This window comes from Neofelis nebulosa, chromosome 5 (assembly GCF_028018385.1).
Source record: "Neofelis nebulosa isolate mNeoNeb1 chromosome 5, mNeoNeb1.pri, whole genome shotgun sequence".
Lineage (NCBI taxonomy): Eukaryota > Metazoa > Chordata > Mammalia > Carnivora > Felidae > Neofelis > Neofelis nebulosa.
The window spans coordinates 84,511,877-84,529,175 of record NC_080786.1 but is presented as its reverse complement, the minus strand read 5'-3'; the positions used below and the strand labels follow the sequence as shown (position 1 = coordinate 84,529,175).

At 35.7% G+C, this 17,299-nt stretch overlaps 1 protein-coding gene across 6 annotated transcripts in view; it reads right to left on the bottom strand.

Annotated features, from left to right (window-relative positions):
- The window catches only part of OPA1 (OPA1 mitochondrial dynamin like GTPase), an 86,041-nt gene that overhangs the window by 66,359 nt on the left and 2,383 nt on the right, over positions 1 to 17,299 (bottom strand). For 3 of the 6 annotated variants that reach the window (XR_009262098.1, XR_009262097.1, XM_058730870.1), the window contains exons 2-7: positions 12,939 to 13,257; positions 12,199 to 12,295; positions 10,395 to 10,502; positions 9,847 to 9,900; positions 9,109 to 9,176; positions 775 to 885 (exon numbers count right to left, since the gene is read on the bottom strand). Coding sequence is in view for 4 of the 6 variants with exons in the window: in XM_058730870.1 (XP_058586853.1) it covers positions 775 to 885; positions 9,109 to 9,176; positions 9,847 to 9,900; positions 10,395 to 10,502; positions 12,199 to 12,295; positions 12,939 to 13,257 (757 nt within the window). In the remaining 2 variants the exon portion in view is untranslated. The remainder of the gene's footprint in view (positions 1 to 774; positions 886 to 9,108; positions 9,177 to 9,846; positions 9,901 to 10,394; positions 10,503 to 12,198; positions 12,296 to 12,938; positions 13,258 to 17,299) is intronic. The other 3 variants (XM_058730872.1, XM_058730873.1, XM_058730874.1) reach the window with 3 other exon arrangements.

Here is a 17,299-nt window from a genome sequence, read left to right as displayed (position 1 = left end):
ATTACATTCATCTCATTTTGACTCAAGCCCCTTCAGAACATTAACCTTGAGATCTACACCATAAGATCATGTAACAGCTGAAAGCATACTTTTAAGGACTTCTTGACTGTACCAATAACCAAACATTTATATAGATTTATGCTGACTTTTATTAGAATCTGTTTTTTAGCAACCTCAATTATATCAACTTTCCAATGTTCAATCCTTCAGTCATCCGAGGTGAAAATTTATTTGTGCTGACTTCACAACTGTGGAAAAACTTAATGAGTTGATCAAGGTATATAAGAATAATTTTGTCCAAAATTTACATCAAAACAGTTTTCTTCTGTAAGAAATAACAGTATTTTCTGCTGATTCATTTTACTAAAACTATAATTTTCATTATTTAAATAATTTAAATTGTGGTCATCCACAGTAATCCCTTACATTTTAGAAATGAAAACTTGGGAGAACCACAGATAAGTGGGCTACAAACCTAGGATGACTCAGTAACTGGACCAAGTAAATCACAATTCATAATTCTTTTCTAAATACAAATCCGTGCTCCCTCACAGATCATCTCATTTCAGAAAATAAATCCTATGTTTAACATTTTGGATTTGCTTATCCACTCTAGGAAAGTTACATATTTGTATTATATACCTTTCAAATTTTTATTTTGTCAAAAATAATTACTCATAATTGGAGTCCATGAAGGTATTAAGATGACATGATCTTGGCTGAAATGGCTGATTAGTGTGAACACATCAGTAGCCCCCTTAAACCATCCATCACCTTGCGCTTCTGTTGGGCATAGCTTGTGCTATATTGGCCAGCGGCTCTGCGCGCTTCCTCTTCATGCTCTTGAATTTGCTGTTGTAAGAGAATGAGCTCACCAAGCAGACCCTGCCATGAGTTTACAATGAGGAGAAGAGGAAAATTGGGGAGGAGAACAATGTTAAACCAAAGGGCACAAGCAAGGAACAGATTAAGTTAGGGAAGAAGGGATAGCTTACAACAAAAATGGAAACGCATTTATGTACCTTTAGAAAGCCACCATATAATAGGGCTCTGTACCACGTTTCCATTTTTCCCCTCAGTAAAATTAGATGTCTCAGAAATATAAAACAGCAGAGTTTAAAAAGTGAAAAGAAAACGCAATGTGGCTGTCGGCTGAACAAAGTGAGCCAGATGTATAATATTAATATACAGTAAAACCTAGACTAACTGGAATGCTCAAGGAAAGTGGCATTGCAGTTAACAACTGATTACCTCAACCCTTAGTTTTGAATTGCCAATATGAACTAGTGTATGCTCCTGACTTGAAACATAAGGGGGAAAAAATCTTTTAATTGTCAACCATAATTCTCATAAAACTGAATGGAGAATACATCATAGTTTAATTATTAAATTATTATTATGTATTTGTTCTTTGATATCTGATGTCTTCAATTAAAGACCATAGCCCCTCAAAACCATTAATTTGAGTTTCCAAGCATCAAGTTAATCAAGGTTTTACATTAATTCATATACTCTACATGCCTATACATACAAGCTTATCTGACTAAAATTTAGCTTCTTTTTTTTTTTTTTTTTTTTGCAAATTAAGAAATAATGTTTGAGGCACTGTTTTAACTTTATACAACATAAAATAAGTAGTCTGACTGAATTTTCACTTTTTATGAGCTGTTTTGACATTCAGTAAAAATAGCCTCTAAGAATATAAGAATATATCAATTACTAGAGCAAAAGCACTATAAAAGAACATAGTTAGGATCTGGAAATAATACAGTTATTATGAAAATTTAAAACAAAACAAAACCTAGTTTGGACCTGTGTACAATACAATCAACATTTATATGTTTATAATTCATTCCACTTAAAAATCATGACATGCTAACTAATGTAATTTTTATCACAATGTATTTACATGTGGCAGAATACCCAATACATGTCATTTTCTGTATAGTATTTTTAATTGCTGGCCTATTAGATAATAGCCTTCAAGAAATGACAACAGAGAAAAAGACAACAAAGAATTGAAAATGTCACAAGCCTAATATTTTCTCAATTAGACACCTCAGTGAATGAAGTCACTATTTAATCTGCACAGGAAGAGTGTTCTGGGAGAACAATGAACTCAATTTTTACCAAGTTATAAAAATAGAAAGAGCTAGGAAAACTAATACTCATTAAAATAACCTACATTGGGAGTTTCAAATAGCTTCAGAGCTTTTTAAAATAATTGCCCAAAATATTACATTTTATATAATACAACTAGGAAGTTTCTTGAAATACTGGTTAACATTACATTCAAATTTTAATTAGTAGACTCATCCAGGGGCTTAATAACTTACTTTATTAAGCCAAAGACTTCTATAAATAAAAGTTTTCCAGAAAAGAAGCAAATACAAATAGGATAGCTACTATTATAGTAAAGCATTTTAAATTAAGGGAAAGTATTAGCATATAATTTGGGGAATTTTTGTTTGACTCTTAGTTTTAATACATTAGGCCATGCCAACAATAATGAAACTGGATGACTTACTATAAATCAAAGGATGAGACTAGTTGGTATTTCTGTATGACAAGTGAGAGAACATCAAAATGGCAAGTAACACAACTGAACTGTCAACATCTGTTTCCAAATCCAATAGCAGAAAATATATTTATAAAAACCTGTGGCTACCTTTAAAGATATCTCTTTTAAGTTAATACTTTATGGTCATTGATATATCTATCAAAGAAAGACAATGCCAACTCACTACCCTCATCATTTACCTAATTATCTGTCATTTTTTCATTTTCTGTATCATTGCTTTTCATGAAGCAGAAGAAGAATAATCCAACTTATTTTTAGTCATTTACTATAACCACTTCTAATCATCTGAGTGTTTAGATGTCTCAAAGTAATACCCTTTTAAAGGTTTCCTGTGCTGGCTTATATAGTAGTGTACCTGGGCTTTAATTAACATACCACCAGTACTCTCTAAGATGTCAAAGTAGTGAGCAAATATTCCACATTTCTTAACTATGCTTGCTGGTCTATCAGGTACAAGATTCTTTTTTACTTACAGCTTAAACATCCTTCCCTAATCCATTGCTTCTATCTACATACAAATTATATGGCTAATACTTAATATCTATTACATTATAAGAAAACACCCTCTTTCTAGTAACATTTCACTTTCCTTCCAAGTCTGTTACTGAAGCACTGTTATGTGAAGATAGCTGAAATTAACTGTTACCTCCTAAAAAAAGTAGGAAGAAAACAAGAATTAGACACAGAGAAAACTATTCACACTATATTACATGACTAAAGGAGGTTACCTCTATCCAAATTTGGACATCAAATCTCACCCTAAATACTGAGTGATGGGCTACAGGCTATACAGCTTCTGAGCTAAGGCCACGTGGAATAAGGAAGGGAAAGAAATGTGTGTAACTGCTATGCAAGACACATTCCTTAAACAGACAAAATATAATAAATATCTTCCCAAGCTCAGATAGTTTTCTCTCAAGAAACAGCATGTAATTATGTTAAAATCATATACATTAAATATAAAACATAGTAACTGTAAATAATGATAAACAGTAAAAATAAACAATGAGCAACTACAGATGATACACTCTCTCAAGAGTTATTGCCAATTTGACACTGCAGCTCTTACAGTCTCGTATTTCACATACAGTATTGTCAGACTTTTAAAAAATTATAACATCAGGTCAAGAAAATCAGTGATAACTCCAAAAACCAAAATATCAACTGAATACGCTGTGAAAATCTAAAAGTTAATGAGTTTGATAGGAAAGATTTTAAGACACTTTAAAATTATTTGTCATTTATATGTGAACATATTTAAGACACTATATTTTTAACAGTATTTTAAACATTTATAGCAGAGCTGGACCCTTATCCCGTTCGTATATTTATCTAGCACCTAGAATAACATCTGACACTTTAGGTATGTGTTACAGCTGATACCTAAATTAGGGCTGAGCACACGTTTGCTCCTTGAATGAGTCAAATTATGACCTACTTTTACCTAATAATGCACACAAAGTTTCCAGTATAAAATCCAAATTGGGTTTCTGAACAAATGTGTATTCTGTAAATAAGCTACATATCAGCCCGATGATCTATTTTCCCAGTTTTCACAGTCCTCAGAACAGACTCCACAGAAATTACGGGGAGGAAATTAATCAAATAATGTTAATAGGCAATTAACTAATGGAATAATTCAAATTGTAAGGTAATAATGATCATGGTCATCAACATCACCTTAATACCAATATTTATTTTTATTATGTGCAGATTTTGTGCTAAAGGGCTACAAAACTCTCAAAACAATCCTATCCTGTAGGGTTCCCCCTTCTACAAAAGAGGAAATCAGCAACTCAAAGAGTTTGATCTTTTTCAAGATCACATAGTTCAGAAAGCAGGAAGGACAGGATCTGAATGCAGACAGTGTAACTACAGTTTACACCTGATACCATCCTGTTGACACGATGGTCTAGCTATTTCCAAAGTGGCTTTGATCCCATCAGGTTCAATCCACATTAAAAAAAGAAAATGGTAACAGTACAACACATCACATATTTGAACTACTAAGAAGATGGGCTGCCTGAATAGTCCACAGAGACCTTAAAGCCTGCAAACCTAAGATACCTGGCCCTTTAAAGAAAAGTGTGCCAACCCTGCTTTATTAGTTTTAAAAGTAACTTGGGTCCAGAAAAGAACTTTATGAAAGTGAAGACTTCTTTCCCCTTCCATTCAAAAATACTCCTAGGCATTAAACTACTTTTTGAAATTTGAATAATTCTATTTGATTAGTTAAAAATAACTATTTTCCTATTTTTCCCCTCCCACTAATACATAACTCTGCTCAAGGTATTTATGGCCAACTGAAAAAGGTCAATTAATGGATAGCAGAAGGAAATACATCTTTCCATTTGGATCATCCACCTTGCTTCAGTTCAGAAATACCATTTCTTATTTTAATACTTGGACAATTTCTACAATGGATAATTTTAAGAGATGAACAAATCAGTCTATTACCGATAGTTACTATCAATATTACAACTTCTGCCAAATCCCTTTTGTTCTAAATTGTCACCTAAAAACAGTATTATGTACACAGTATATACTTACTTAATGTTTCTTAAATGACATAAAAGCACAGTGTGCTTATGAAGCAATAAAACAAGATTGCCTGGTTTGCCATTCCACTTTTTTTCAGGCAGATCTTCCCGGCTTTTCTTCCTCTGACCCCTCTGCCTCCCAACTACTACACTCTAGTGCACAAGTGGGTTGGTTGGCTTCCTGGCTAAGAGTCTAACCTAGTACAGTTGCTACTTAGCTGCTCAGGAAACAAGTTTACTGATCTGTGGCTACTTGATGATATTGGTTGTGAGAATTTCATTTTGCCCAGGTTACTACAGTATTTGTTGCATGAGGAGTCCTAGTAATGTAAATCCTACTTAAGCAACACTGCTTCATTACAGTTTAGAACACCAAGCACATGTACCACTGTCACATTCTTGTTCTCCTCGGTAGGTGCCCAATATCAAAGGCCAGGGGAAATTCACAGGTGATCAGATCAAAACACCTATTATATAAAATTTGGGGGCCTACCAGTTGGCATAAATGAAGTTCATTTACTTCAATTAGCCTCTCTTTTGCTGTGTCAATTTTGCTAAAAGCTCTGCTTTATCCTCAGTGTTCTGAGGACAGAGATTTTATGACAGAAATAGGCCGTTAAAGAATGTAAACCAAAGTAAATAGTGTTTCCTCTGGCATCTGTTTTCACTCTTTAGAGTATAATTAATGGAACTAAAATGGTTATGGAAGGCTTCACGAAGGGGACAACAGAGCCTAGGCTTTAAGGATGAGTAAAAATTAGAAGAGGGAAGACAGAGATTTCAGCTGGGAGGTACAAGAGAAATAAAGCCACAAAAAAAGGAATTAGCATAACATGTAAAAAAGAAGAACTTTAATTACTGTCTAATAATTATATTTAAAATAATAATTCCACCCTTCATGATTTGGACTTTTAAAAGGTCCTTCAAATATTTTCCATAAACTATAAATGTATTTGTAATCTTCAGAATGACCATGTTGCTTACTTCTGTGAAATGTTCATGAGCTATCAGAAACATGATAAAACAAAAGCACAAATATAATGTCTCATTTAATTTTCACTAGAACAGACAATCTTACCGAATCTAAAACAGAAGATTCACTAAGTGGTCCTGTCACCTGTCTATGTTATGATCAATATAAGGAAATCTACAGATTTACAAATTATTCATTAAAATAGGCTCACCACTTCAATTTTCAATTTGCCTTCAGGTAGTTCTGAAGGTCTCCAGGTCTCAAGGATATTATTCAGTTCACACGAAGGGCTCTAATATTTTTCTCCAGTGGACACAAATTTTAAAATTTCTGATTAACGAAAAACATTCCTTGAAAAGTGTTTTCAATATTTTTCCAGTTTTTAATTTACTGATAATACATACCAGAACTTCTGGTCAACATGATAGACATACCTACTGTCTACAAACTGAATGGATATAGATCCAGACAAAGTCAAAGAAACTGATATTTATGTTAGCTGGTGCAATATTATGCAGAAATACATGTCTTCTGCTTTTTTAGACTTTCTGAAGACCTCAATTACAACTTTTCCAGAGTGCCTAAAAGTCTAGTGACCCCAAACTGGGAGCCACAGGTAGTCAGGTCACAGTGTTATCCATTCTGTTGGACTCAACTCAAACAATCTGACATGTGTGTGCTCTCAATTCCATCACTCTCGCTTCAGTTGACTTCGCAGGTCCTAACTTCTTCTACCTGCCCACACTCTCCACATGTGTTCTTCTATCAGAAAGGACAAATTTCCTTTTTTAGTTCTAGTTGTAGAAATGTTTTCAGTTTATTACTTAAAAAAGAAAAAAAAATAAATCGGATTCACATTTACTTTTACATTTCTAGTATAAATCTGGCCAGAAATTTTGGTACAAACCAAACAACCATTAAGCTAATGCATGACTGCTTAGTGCATTCAAACTCTAAATACCACCTTCTATCTGGGACTCTCAGACAACATTCTGAACCATCAAAAAAGTATCAACTAATCTCTGGATGTCATCCTACCACCTGTGACTACTACTCAAATTTTCAAACTTAACATTTTAGAGTAATTTCAAAAAGGCTTCTGCGAAGAAAGTCTCTCCTTCCATGCTCACATTCAGCCATTAATTTGTAGATAAGTCTACTAAAGTCAGTTTATTTGCATCTTGCCTGAGTGGTTCATCATCTTCAAGTATTACAGATAAAAGTCAAGCCTTGAAACACATAATGTTGCACATTAACAGAATTTAAAACCACTAGTTGAGGCTGGAAATACTTTTCTGTATAGTAAATTTTTATACTAGCATTGACTACAATTTAACTTAGCCTGTATTGAAAACAGCCTAATTAAAACTCTAGATTTAGTAATAATTGCTAGGTTTTTAATGGGCAACATAATCATCATAAAGTATGAAAAAGTTAAAAGGAAATAGTATATGAGAGTATTTACCTTCAAGTAAATTATGAAATAAAGCAATAAATTTGCTTTCATGTCTACTGTATAAAATAAAATCTGTGAATATAATTAAATTCCCAGTGATCCACTCTCTTCTATATTGCAGAGCTACTCATCATTTGTCAAGTATTCATTCAGCACTTTAGCAGGATTTTAAGGAAATTATGTGAGTTAGACCCTGAAACAGGTTTCTCATTCACCAAAGTGATCCTAGACCATACCAGAGAATACCAGAGGCAGACCTCGCCTACCTTATCTAGGCAAAAAGAAACCACACCGCTAATCCTATAAGAGAGCTTCCTTTCCCCCTTAGATTAGTGCCTCTCTACATATAAAATCTACCTGCACTAAGGGCCAAGTCTTTGGTTTGAAATACGCTGTGCATAATAGGCTAATTTCTATTAAAACTTTTCCCCCCAGTAGCATGAATAGTCAAGTGTTCCTTTGGTTAAAATGCCAAGGGAAAAGGTATCAACTTAAAAGGCAAACACATGTACACACATACACACATACACACACATTTTAAAATAAGTTTTCTCCAAAAGAAAGATCTAGTTAAAAGGCAAGAGAAAAATCTTTTGAAATACTAGAATTTAAACTTGGAATATCATGTAAAAAGTTCAACGATAAAGGACAAAGAGAGAGATGGAAACCTATTCATAGGAAGTATTGTCTTTCCACTTTCAAAATAAACATAAAATTATTTCCTTTCAATTTACAAAAACCATAATAACTTTCAATATAAAAGCTACATACTCCATACTTAATTTTTAAATGTTCATAGAACATGTTTTTCAAATATCTATTTACCTACATTTTTTTAAGAAAAACTTGCAAGGAATCAGTTAACTTACCAATTCCAAAAGATGAAAAAATGAAGACTAAGAAAATGTCAAGTTAACATATGAATATAAATAGAGCAATGAATGTGTTATTTTAATTAGCAATTCTCCTAAAACTTTCATATGGATTTTAACACAAGTATTGAAATTAACACACCCTAAATAACTCCAAACACAGTTGCTATTAATGTCACAGAATCAATTTATCCCCTAATAACCCATTTCCTACTCCTTTAATATTTCCCTAAGCGTATGCCATGAAACATTAGTCCCTAAAATACATTTCACAAAAAAGGGTTCTGTTGCTAAATAAATCTGGAAAACTCTGTACACTTTGACTTCTCCTGGGATTTATAATACACATAAGTATGTGAGGTCTGAGAAATCCCAAGGAAAAGAAAAGCCTGCTTGTTTTATTTATATCAGCTTTCCCACACATATTTAACAACAAGACCCTTTGTTGAAGCCAATCCTTGAAACTAATATTTCACAACGTATTTGAAGGCAATGGGCTTCTCCAATTATATTTCCAGAACTGTCACACAATACCTTTCACTTTGTACCAAGATTAACAACATCTCTACTTAGATGCTTTTATATTTGCTCCTCAGATGTTACCATTCTCAAACCTTTCATGTAGGTGAAAACTTTTTTTTAACTCTTTCAGACTACCTGTGTGAAGAATTCTCCCTTATACTTACCTTTCTATAATGCTTGTCACTTTCAGATCCATGATCTGTTGCTCTGAATGCTGTTTCTCCAGGTGAACCTTAAAGATAAATAAGCAGTCCTTTAAATTCTCCAGTGATATCAAGAGCCGAAATTCCAAATTACGTCTAATTTAAAGGCAAATGGACTTTTATAAAACCCACTTTTTTGAAAATTAAAAACTATTCTTATTTTAAGGAACACATTGATAACCTACGCAAAAAAACCTTTGTAAATATTATAGGACATGTTTAACCTATTTAAAAACAAATCACTGAAAATTACAATTAAAAAAGACAATTTCTGATGAAGATAATTTTCCAGGAGAGTACTTACAGTTTAGTCCTATATCACTGCCGTTACAGACCACATGTGGTAACAAAATAAATTTAAAATGTCAAAGGGTGACAGGACAGATGAGACAAACTAAAATTACTTTTCATTTCGATTATCAGAAATGATCAGATCAATTTCAAGAAAATATTTTGGTTAAACAAACTTTCTTTTTAATACTTTTAATCTTATAGAAACGTATTTAGGAATTTTAGTTTTACTGCAAGATAATTATTTTATTATTTTCACCTGTAAGATAAGGAATTTGCCCAATAGAGTTCTGGAGTTTTAAAATTCAGCATAAGCAGCATAAATTTGGTCTGCAATTTATTTGCAACTAGTTTATTAGAAGCATTTAAAAGGCATGTTAAGGTCAGCAAAAATGTCTGTTTACACACCTAACAAGAGAAGTAGGTCAGAAGCTCCTATGACTTCACTAACCAATTTGTGACCTGTGAAAAATCAGCAAAAGGGGAAATAGAAATGTAAAATTTGACAGGAATGAGCAAACAAATGTCTGAGATCTCAGAGTTATATCATGATAGGGTGTGAGTTGGGCAAATACGCCAAGATCAACCTTAGTAAATTCTACTCATTACGGCCCATCATAATTTGTTTTAAAATCACCAAATCGGCTCTAACCAATTATGAAAAGCAAGCACATAGGAAGTCTAACCTACTTGTCAGGAACAAGAGATCGTTTTTTTCCCTCACTGACTAAAGCCAAGTATGTTTAACCTCTTACAAATTTTCATTTTGTTGCACTAACCAAAATTTAAAACCACTGAGCAACAAAACTTTGTGTATCTGTTTTTTCAAAAATTTGTTTTTAATTTGTACTAGATGTTTTCATTTAAAAGATACGAATAAACAAATGAATACATCTTAGTATTTTTCCTCTGGGTCTTCTGACATTTTAAGTGAGATCAAACGGGTCCTTCCTTACCTGTGGTGAAAAAGTCCTTCAGTAAACTGAGGCTTTCAACAATTTTATCAAAGTCAGGTGCCAATTTTGCAAGGTCGTCTGAATTAGGAAGTGCTTTTCTTATTTTCTCTGGAGAACAAACAAAATTCTCAAAATAAGAATTTGACTATTAAAACACTGACAAAATAGAAATAATCATCATATATAAACTTAAAATATTTTTTCTATTTTTCTCCCTATTACAACTATAATTGTATCTGAAACAATATGTCATTGTGATGATATTCCACAGGCCATGAAATGTTTTTAAAAAGAGTCACCAGATGTATGGCTTAGATGGAAACTTTTCATTTATAAGTTAAATGCCAGGAACTATAAGCACTGTGTTAACAATGTTAATGCTGTATTGGAATCAGAAGTACTTTTAAGGAGAAAGTCACAGCAAAGAGGCCAAGAATCAAAGAAAATACAGAAAAACACCTCTTGAAACACCTGCTCCCAACTCGAAGACAGTAATGAAATAAAAAATAGAATTCCATTACTTTTTTCCATCCTTTCACAGACCCTAAGAAAATTCACACTTGTTAACATTTGGAAATAACTGTCTAAGAACCCATGGCAAACTTCGGTTTTATTTTTGCTGGTTTTATTTATAAAATGGTCAAAGTATTCATTTTTGTTTACAAAAATTGTGACGCTCAATTTTGTCAAAGTTTGGTACAACGGTACAGTATCTTCTGAATTAGAATGCGCTTTTCTTAATTTTCTCTGCAGAGGACTAAAATACATAAATATTCTCAAAATAAGAGTATGTCAGATATTATTCTAAATGCTGTTACGGCACTCCCCTGTTTAATCCTCAAGGCAGCCCTACAGAACAGTTATCATCAAACCCACTTTACAGGTGAGGAACTGGGGCACTGAGGTTAAGTAGATGAGCCTGCTCAACAGCAAAGAAGCAGGGAGTCAGGCTTGAGGCTGGCCAGTGCAGCTTCAGAACCCGACCCTCAGCCCCACACTGTGGTGTTGGCAAATGCATCAAGGTAAAAGCGCTCCTCACGAATATTAGAAAAACATGGAAAGAATGCTACAGATTCCTGCAGATCCCTCTGTCAGTGCAGCACGGTTTTATCTTTAAGAGCTGTAAGTGCATGTAGAGAGTAATTCCACCCCCACATGCACCTAAGAAATTAAACAAACTCTAAAAAAAAAAAAGACTGAGGAAAGTAATTCCATTAAAAGAAAATTTTGTTTAAATCATCATGACATACTGGCAATCAGAACTATCAGATATACTTTTTTCTCATCTACCTATTATAGAAAAAGGTGAATAGTACCTGACTATGGCAAGAAATTATTACGGACTCTAGCAGGCTTTGAGGGACTTGGCTACAAAAAGTAGAAGTCACCAAGGTATCCAATAAAAAGTAACTAGTGAGGTGGGTTATGGTGCATCTGCTCTGGGTGAGAATACAGAACACTGAAAGTGATGTCCAGAGAGGCTGCTTTGGCTAACAAATGTGTTGGGCAGGAAAAGAAGCCAAAGTGTATACTGTTGCCATATAACTTTTAAAAAGGAAACTAAAATAAGACTAGGTTCAATTAAAAGAAAATGTCCATGAGGATAGTAGTAGCTATGTGAAAGTGATGGATGAAGGGGTTATTTTTTTTCTACCAGTTTTTTCTTTGATATTCTATTACTTTTATCATTAAAATAAAACTGCTACACAGTGAACTCATGAGTGAACAAACTATCTCAATACCACAATTTCTCTTTCCCGAAGATATGACCAAAAAAACGTATTTTAACGTTGATGATACAAACCTAAATCAATATACTCATCAATCTCCCACACAATGTCAGGCACAATCCATTTATAGTCACTGAGGTCAGGTATCATATCTTTCCACTGATCAAAAGTCTAAAAGAAAAGAAAATATGCCAATCGAATGTTCTGAATGTCATACAAAAAATAAAGAAAAACCACCTTAATTTATCTAATTAAAACATGCTAATCTACAAAGAGCGATACATTATGGTCAAAATTTTTAGAAACAAAATAGCCTCAGTTCCTTTGAAAACAAATTAGTAGGCAAGTGTATAGAACATGTAAGCGTCCTTTTACTAAATATGGAAAATGTAAAAATTGAAAATATATTCTTACTTCAAATAGGCTTCATGATTTAGCTAAACAATACTGTGGAACAGAAGAAACACAAACCAGGGGTCAGGACACCTTGCCTCTGCTCCCAAAGCTGCCCCAAAGTGGTTGTGTTAGCATGACACCTACTTTCCCGTCTGTGCTACTAAGTGGCAAGCTGAAAATCAAAGCCAGGTGACCTCACCCCACCCTAGTGCTCCTTCCACTAGGCCATTCTCACCTACTGTAATTATAACCAAGATTCGAAGAGTTTTTCCTATTTGCAACGTTAATTTAGCACATGGTAGAGATACACCATAAATGTTTAAATATTCTACTTCACTAAAGAAAAACGATTTGTGTTATAAGACCTTCAAATAATCGTGCTAAAATAACTGGAAAAGCAGTGGAAAGTTCTACTCACTTTTTTGGCTGTATAGCCACCGCCAACAGCAGATCCTAGTATGAGATATCGAAGTTTTAAGAGTCTTGCAGCTAATCTCGCTGGCCAAAAATTCCTGCGAGGCTGGTACCCATATTTAATTGGAGAAAGCTTCAATTTACGTAACGGAAGGTTAGCTAAAGAGGAGAACTGATGAAATGATGTCCGGAATTGGGGTCTTTGAAGCTTTAAGGTAGAATGATGTGAATGATAAACACTTCGTGAAACCAGATGCAGTTTTTGTAGTGGTAAGCTTCCTTTGATTCCAGAGCTACATTTCACTAAGGATTGGCAGACCTCACTGAAAAGAAAACCAAAATGGGACAAAGATCAGACCAGGTAACAATGAGAAGGAAACGACATAAAAAGAACAGTATGCACAAGAGAAAATGCACATGGGTGCATGTGACCAAGCACGCGACATCATACCATAGCTTACATTAACCACTTACTCCATTTCCAGGCACTGCTGCGGCATGTGCTACCTCATTTAATCCTGCTAAAAATCCTACGATGAAAGTATTAGTATTACCTCCATCCTACCAACAAGGAAAAGATGGCGCACACACACACACACACACGCAACTCATCTAAGTGCACACTTATATGAAGATTCAAACTGACGCAGTGGGACGCCAGAGCCCTCCCTCTCATTTACTACATGCAGGCTATCCTAATCCAAGGAACTGAGATGAAAAGAAAAAAGGCAGAGACTTATTTTATTAACTGCTATTCACTGTCAGTAAAAGTGAAAACAAAATGAATGCAAACCTGCTTTCAAACACAAAAATTCCAGCAGCTTAGAACAGCTATTCTTTGGTCTCTCCTCTACGTCTCATGATCCTGAGACAGCCCAGGGATGGAAATTAAGGAACAAATCATTACCACATAAAGTACCTGGCTGAAAGTTTCTGAGTAGAGTAAGTAAGAGTAATCAAACAGCAATGAAAGAAGGTTATTAAAGGCAACGTCCTACAGACTGAATGTTTGTGTCCCCCCAAAATTTGTATGTGGAAGCCTAATCCCCAACATGAAGTATTTGGAAGTGAGGCCTTTGTGAGATGATTTGGTTTATTTGTAGTCATGGATGTGCCCATGTGTTGGGTGCCCTTATAAGGAGATGAAGAGCACAGATCTCTCTGTCATGTGAGGACACAGAAAAAAGATGCCCCCTCTAGGAACCAGGAAGTGATTCCTCAGCAGACATTAAATATGCCGGCACTTTGATCTCGGAGCTCACAGCCTCCAGAACTGTGAGAAATAAATGATTTCCCATTGAAGCCGCCCAGTGTTTGGTAATTTGGGGAGCAATAAGGCGATCGTGTATCAGTTGCACAGATACAAGAGAAGACACTAAAGTGAGGTGGCAGCACTAAGAAAGGAAAGGGAAAGGCAGATACCAGAATGACGGACTAGACACAGGAGACAAGGAAAAGAGTAAATAGTAATCCCAAAGTTTTAGCTGGGAGACTAAGATTACTACATTTACAGATATAAAACAATCAAGAGCCAAACCAACTGGGGGAATAGCCCACGGCTTCATAACACTTGGCTCAAACTTCTTTCAACCCCGTCCTTATAGCCAGCCACTTAGTGTTTTGAGTCAGATAAACTTTGGTTCCGGTTCCAGTTTCACTGCTTACTCATGTGCAATCAAGGGCAAATTATGAATTTACCAAAGCCTCAGTTTTTTTAATCTGTTAAAGCAGGATTACGTCTACATCAGAGTTATTGTCAATAATCACTAATTCAAGTATCTTCTTCTCAGACCATAATCCCCTTCACTACAACCATCTTTGGCCCTATAGGAACAGCCAGGTCATGGATACTTCTATCTTCTCCCTAACCTATCAGTCTCCACCTTATCTATTTACCTAGTTAGCCTGGTTCATAGTCTTAAAGGCTCTTTTGCAAATACTCTAAACTCCCTTGCCCTCTGACTTTTTGTTACACTTGTTTGGCAATATACAAACCCTGGATGAACCTTATTATCACTTTAAGCCTGTACCAAGGGAATGAAGCACTACTGAAGAAAGTCACACCCAATTGGACAGACATCTCAGCTAGGCCCTAAAAAAAGCTTGGCCATCTTATTTTTTATCAAATCATTCTTCCACTCTCTGCTAGGACTGTTTCAGATGTTCCCCACCCACCTCTACCCTCCCACATCTCTCCTTGTTTCCTCCGACTCTTGGGAGAAAATGGAAGCCATCAGAGGGACACATGCTGTTGCTTACCTACCGCATTGACACCCACCTTCCTCCACAAGCCCTGTAAGATTACAGTAAGGAAGTACTCTTCTGCCTTTTAAAGGCAAATCCCTGTTTCCTCTGAATTCCTCCTTTCTTTTCAGGAATCACTAGTCAAGTCTCTGTCAGTTTAAAGGAGAGAAAGACAGACCCCAGTTCCCTGCTCTAGCTCCTCTATTAAAAGCCAAACCAACCTGATTTCCATTTGTCTCACTTCAGTGAAACAGCCCTCACCGAGTGCCCTGAAGGCTTCCAGTGGGCATTTGTTTTTTCGATTCACATTTTCTTTGTCTCGGCAATATCTGACAGCGTTGACACCCCTCCTTGTTGGAACGCCCTCAATCTCCGCAGTCTCTAGCTTTACTCCTACTCGATGGCCACTCCTTTTCAGGCACCGCCTCCCCAACAACCTTTTAAATGTTGGGAGTTCATCGGGCTTAGATGTAAAGTCACTTGTCTTCTCAGTCTACCCATTCTTCCCAGGCAACCTTATCCACACCCATCTCCTCAACTGCCATCTGCATATCCACGTTTCTCAAAACTTGTACGTCTAGTACAAACAGTTAAGTTCCAGATCCTTGTGTCCAACTGCCTACTGAACACCACCCCTTAGATATCAAAGGAGTACCTCAAATTCAAGATGTTCAAATCCATGCTATCTCTCCTCCGTCCCTCCCAAACCCTGGCCCCCGTCCAGGACTTCCTATTTCAGCAAAAAGCACAAGCACCTATTCAGTCGCATAAGCCACAAACTTGGGCTCATTCTTGATACTTTCCTCATCCTCAAGTTCTGTTCATTCTACTTCCAGCATACATCTCCAGCCTTCCACTCTCCCATCTCCGCTACCACCATGCCTCGCCTGGGCTTGCAACAACAGTCTGGACTGAGGTGTTCTCCACAGCACAACAGGGCACTCTTCTGAAATGTCAACCTGATCACTGTCACTCACATGCGTCAATCTCCCTCAATGTCTCCTCCTGCATTTAGAATAAAAATCCAAACTCCTGGTCTATAAAGTCCTGCCTCTCTCCCTCTAACCTCGGAGCTCTACCCAGACCAATGTTCATGTAGCTCCTCGACTGTGCCATAATCCTTCCCATCTCAGGGCCTAGATGCCCACTGTGCTTGGGCAAACCCTTCTACCTTCTTAACTCCTGTTACTCCTGTGAACTCTGGTCAGTAATGGTTTCACCTCAGGATCCCTTTCTCTTCTGGCATCGACATTCTCACTCGAGTTCCCCTGCTACAGTTCTTAGTTCCCTGCACTTTTCTTTAGGGCACATAAAATTTGTTTTACATAATAATGTAATTATTGCATTAATATTTGTCTCTACTAATAAACTATAATCTTCATAAGGCCAGGGAGGGGTCTTCTCTGTTTTGCTTACCATTGTATTTCTAAAGCCTAGCCCAATGCTTCACAAGCAATAGACACTTAATAAATCTGCGGAATGAACATATGTTATTGGGATAACAAAACCAAAACAAAAGGTGAAAGAACCTAGCAATGACCACACAGTAAGTGCTCAATAAATGTCATTTCAACAATAACTGCCCTAGCCTCTAATGTATTAATGAGTAGTCCTTTATCCCTCAAAAGTTGTTTGCTTTTTTAAAGAAAGTAGTTAATCTAAATATATATCCAAATAGATAAACTCCAGACCCAAGTAGTCATATTGCTAAGATGTTTTGGCTTTTCGTTATTTTCTTCCTTTTTTATTCCCAAACCTCTAAAATCCCTGTTTCCACAATGGTGGCAACAACAGCTGTGGGTGACACCAGGAAAAAAAGAGTATTTGGTTGTCCAAATCAGGAACCACATGTAAAATGTTCTTCAATCAATCCCCTGGAAAAGCTAATTGACTCAAAACAAAATCCTAGTACTTGGGAAGGTATCCTCAAGTATTATTTCCAGAGCTTCCAATTCATGGTGAGATCAATGCTCATACAGGAGAGACTCTTTTCCACAAAAGGGTCCTCTTGAGATATAGGTAAGAGGTAAGGAGAAGAAATTGACATTTACTGAAGCACCATCTGGGGAAAGGCTGTGTCACCCTCAGTCCAGTGCAGCTGAATGTTAAAATACGAACACT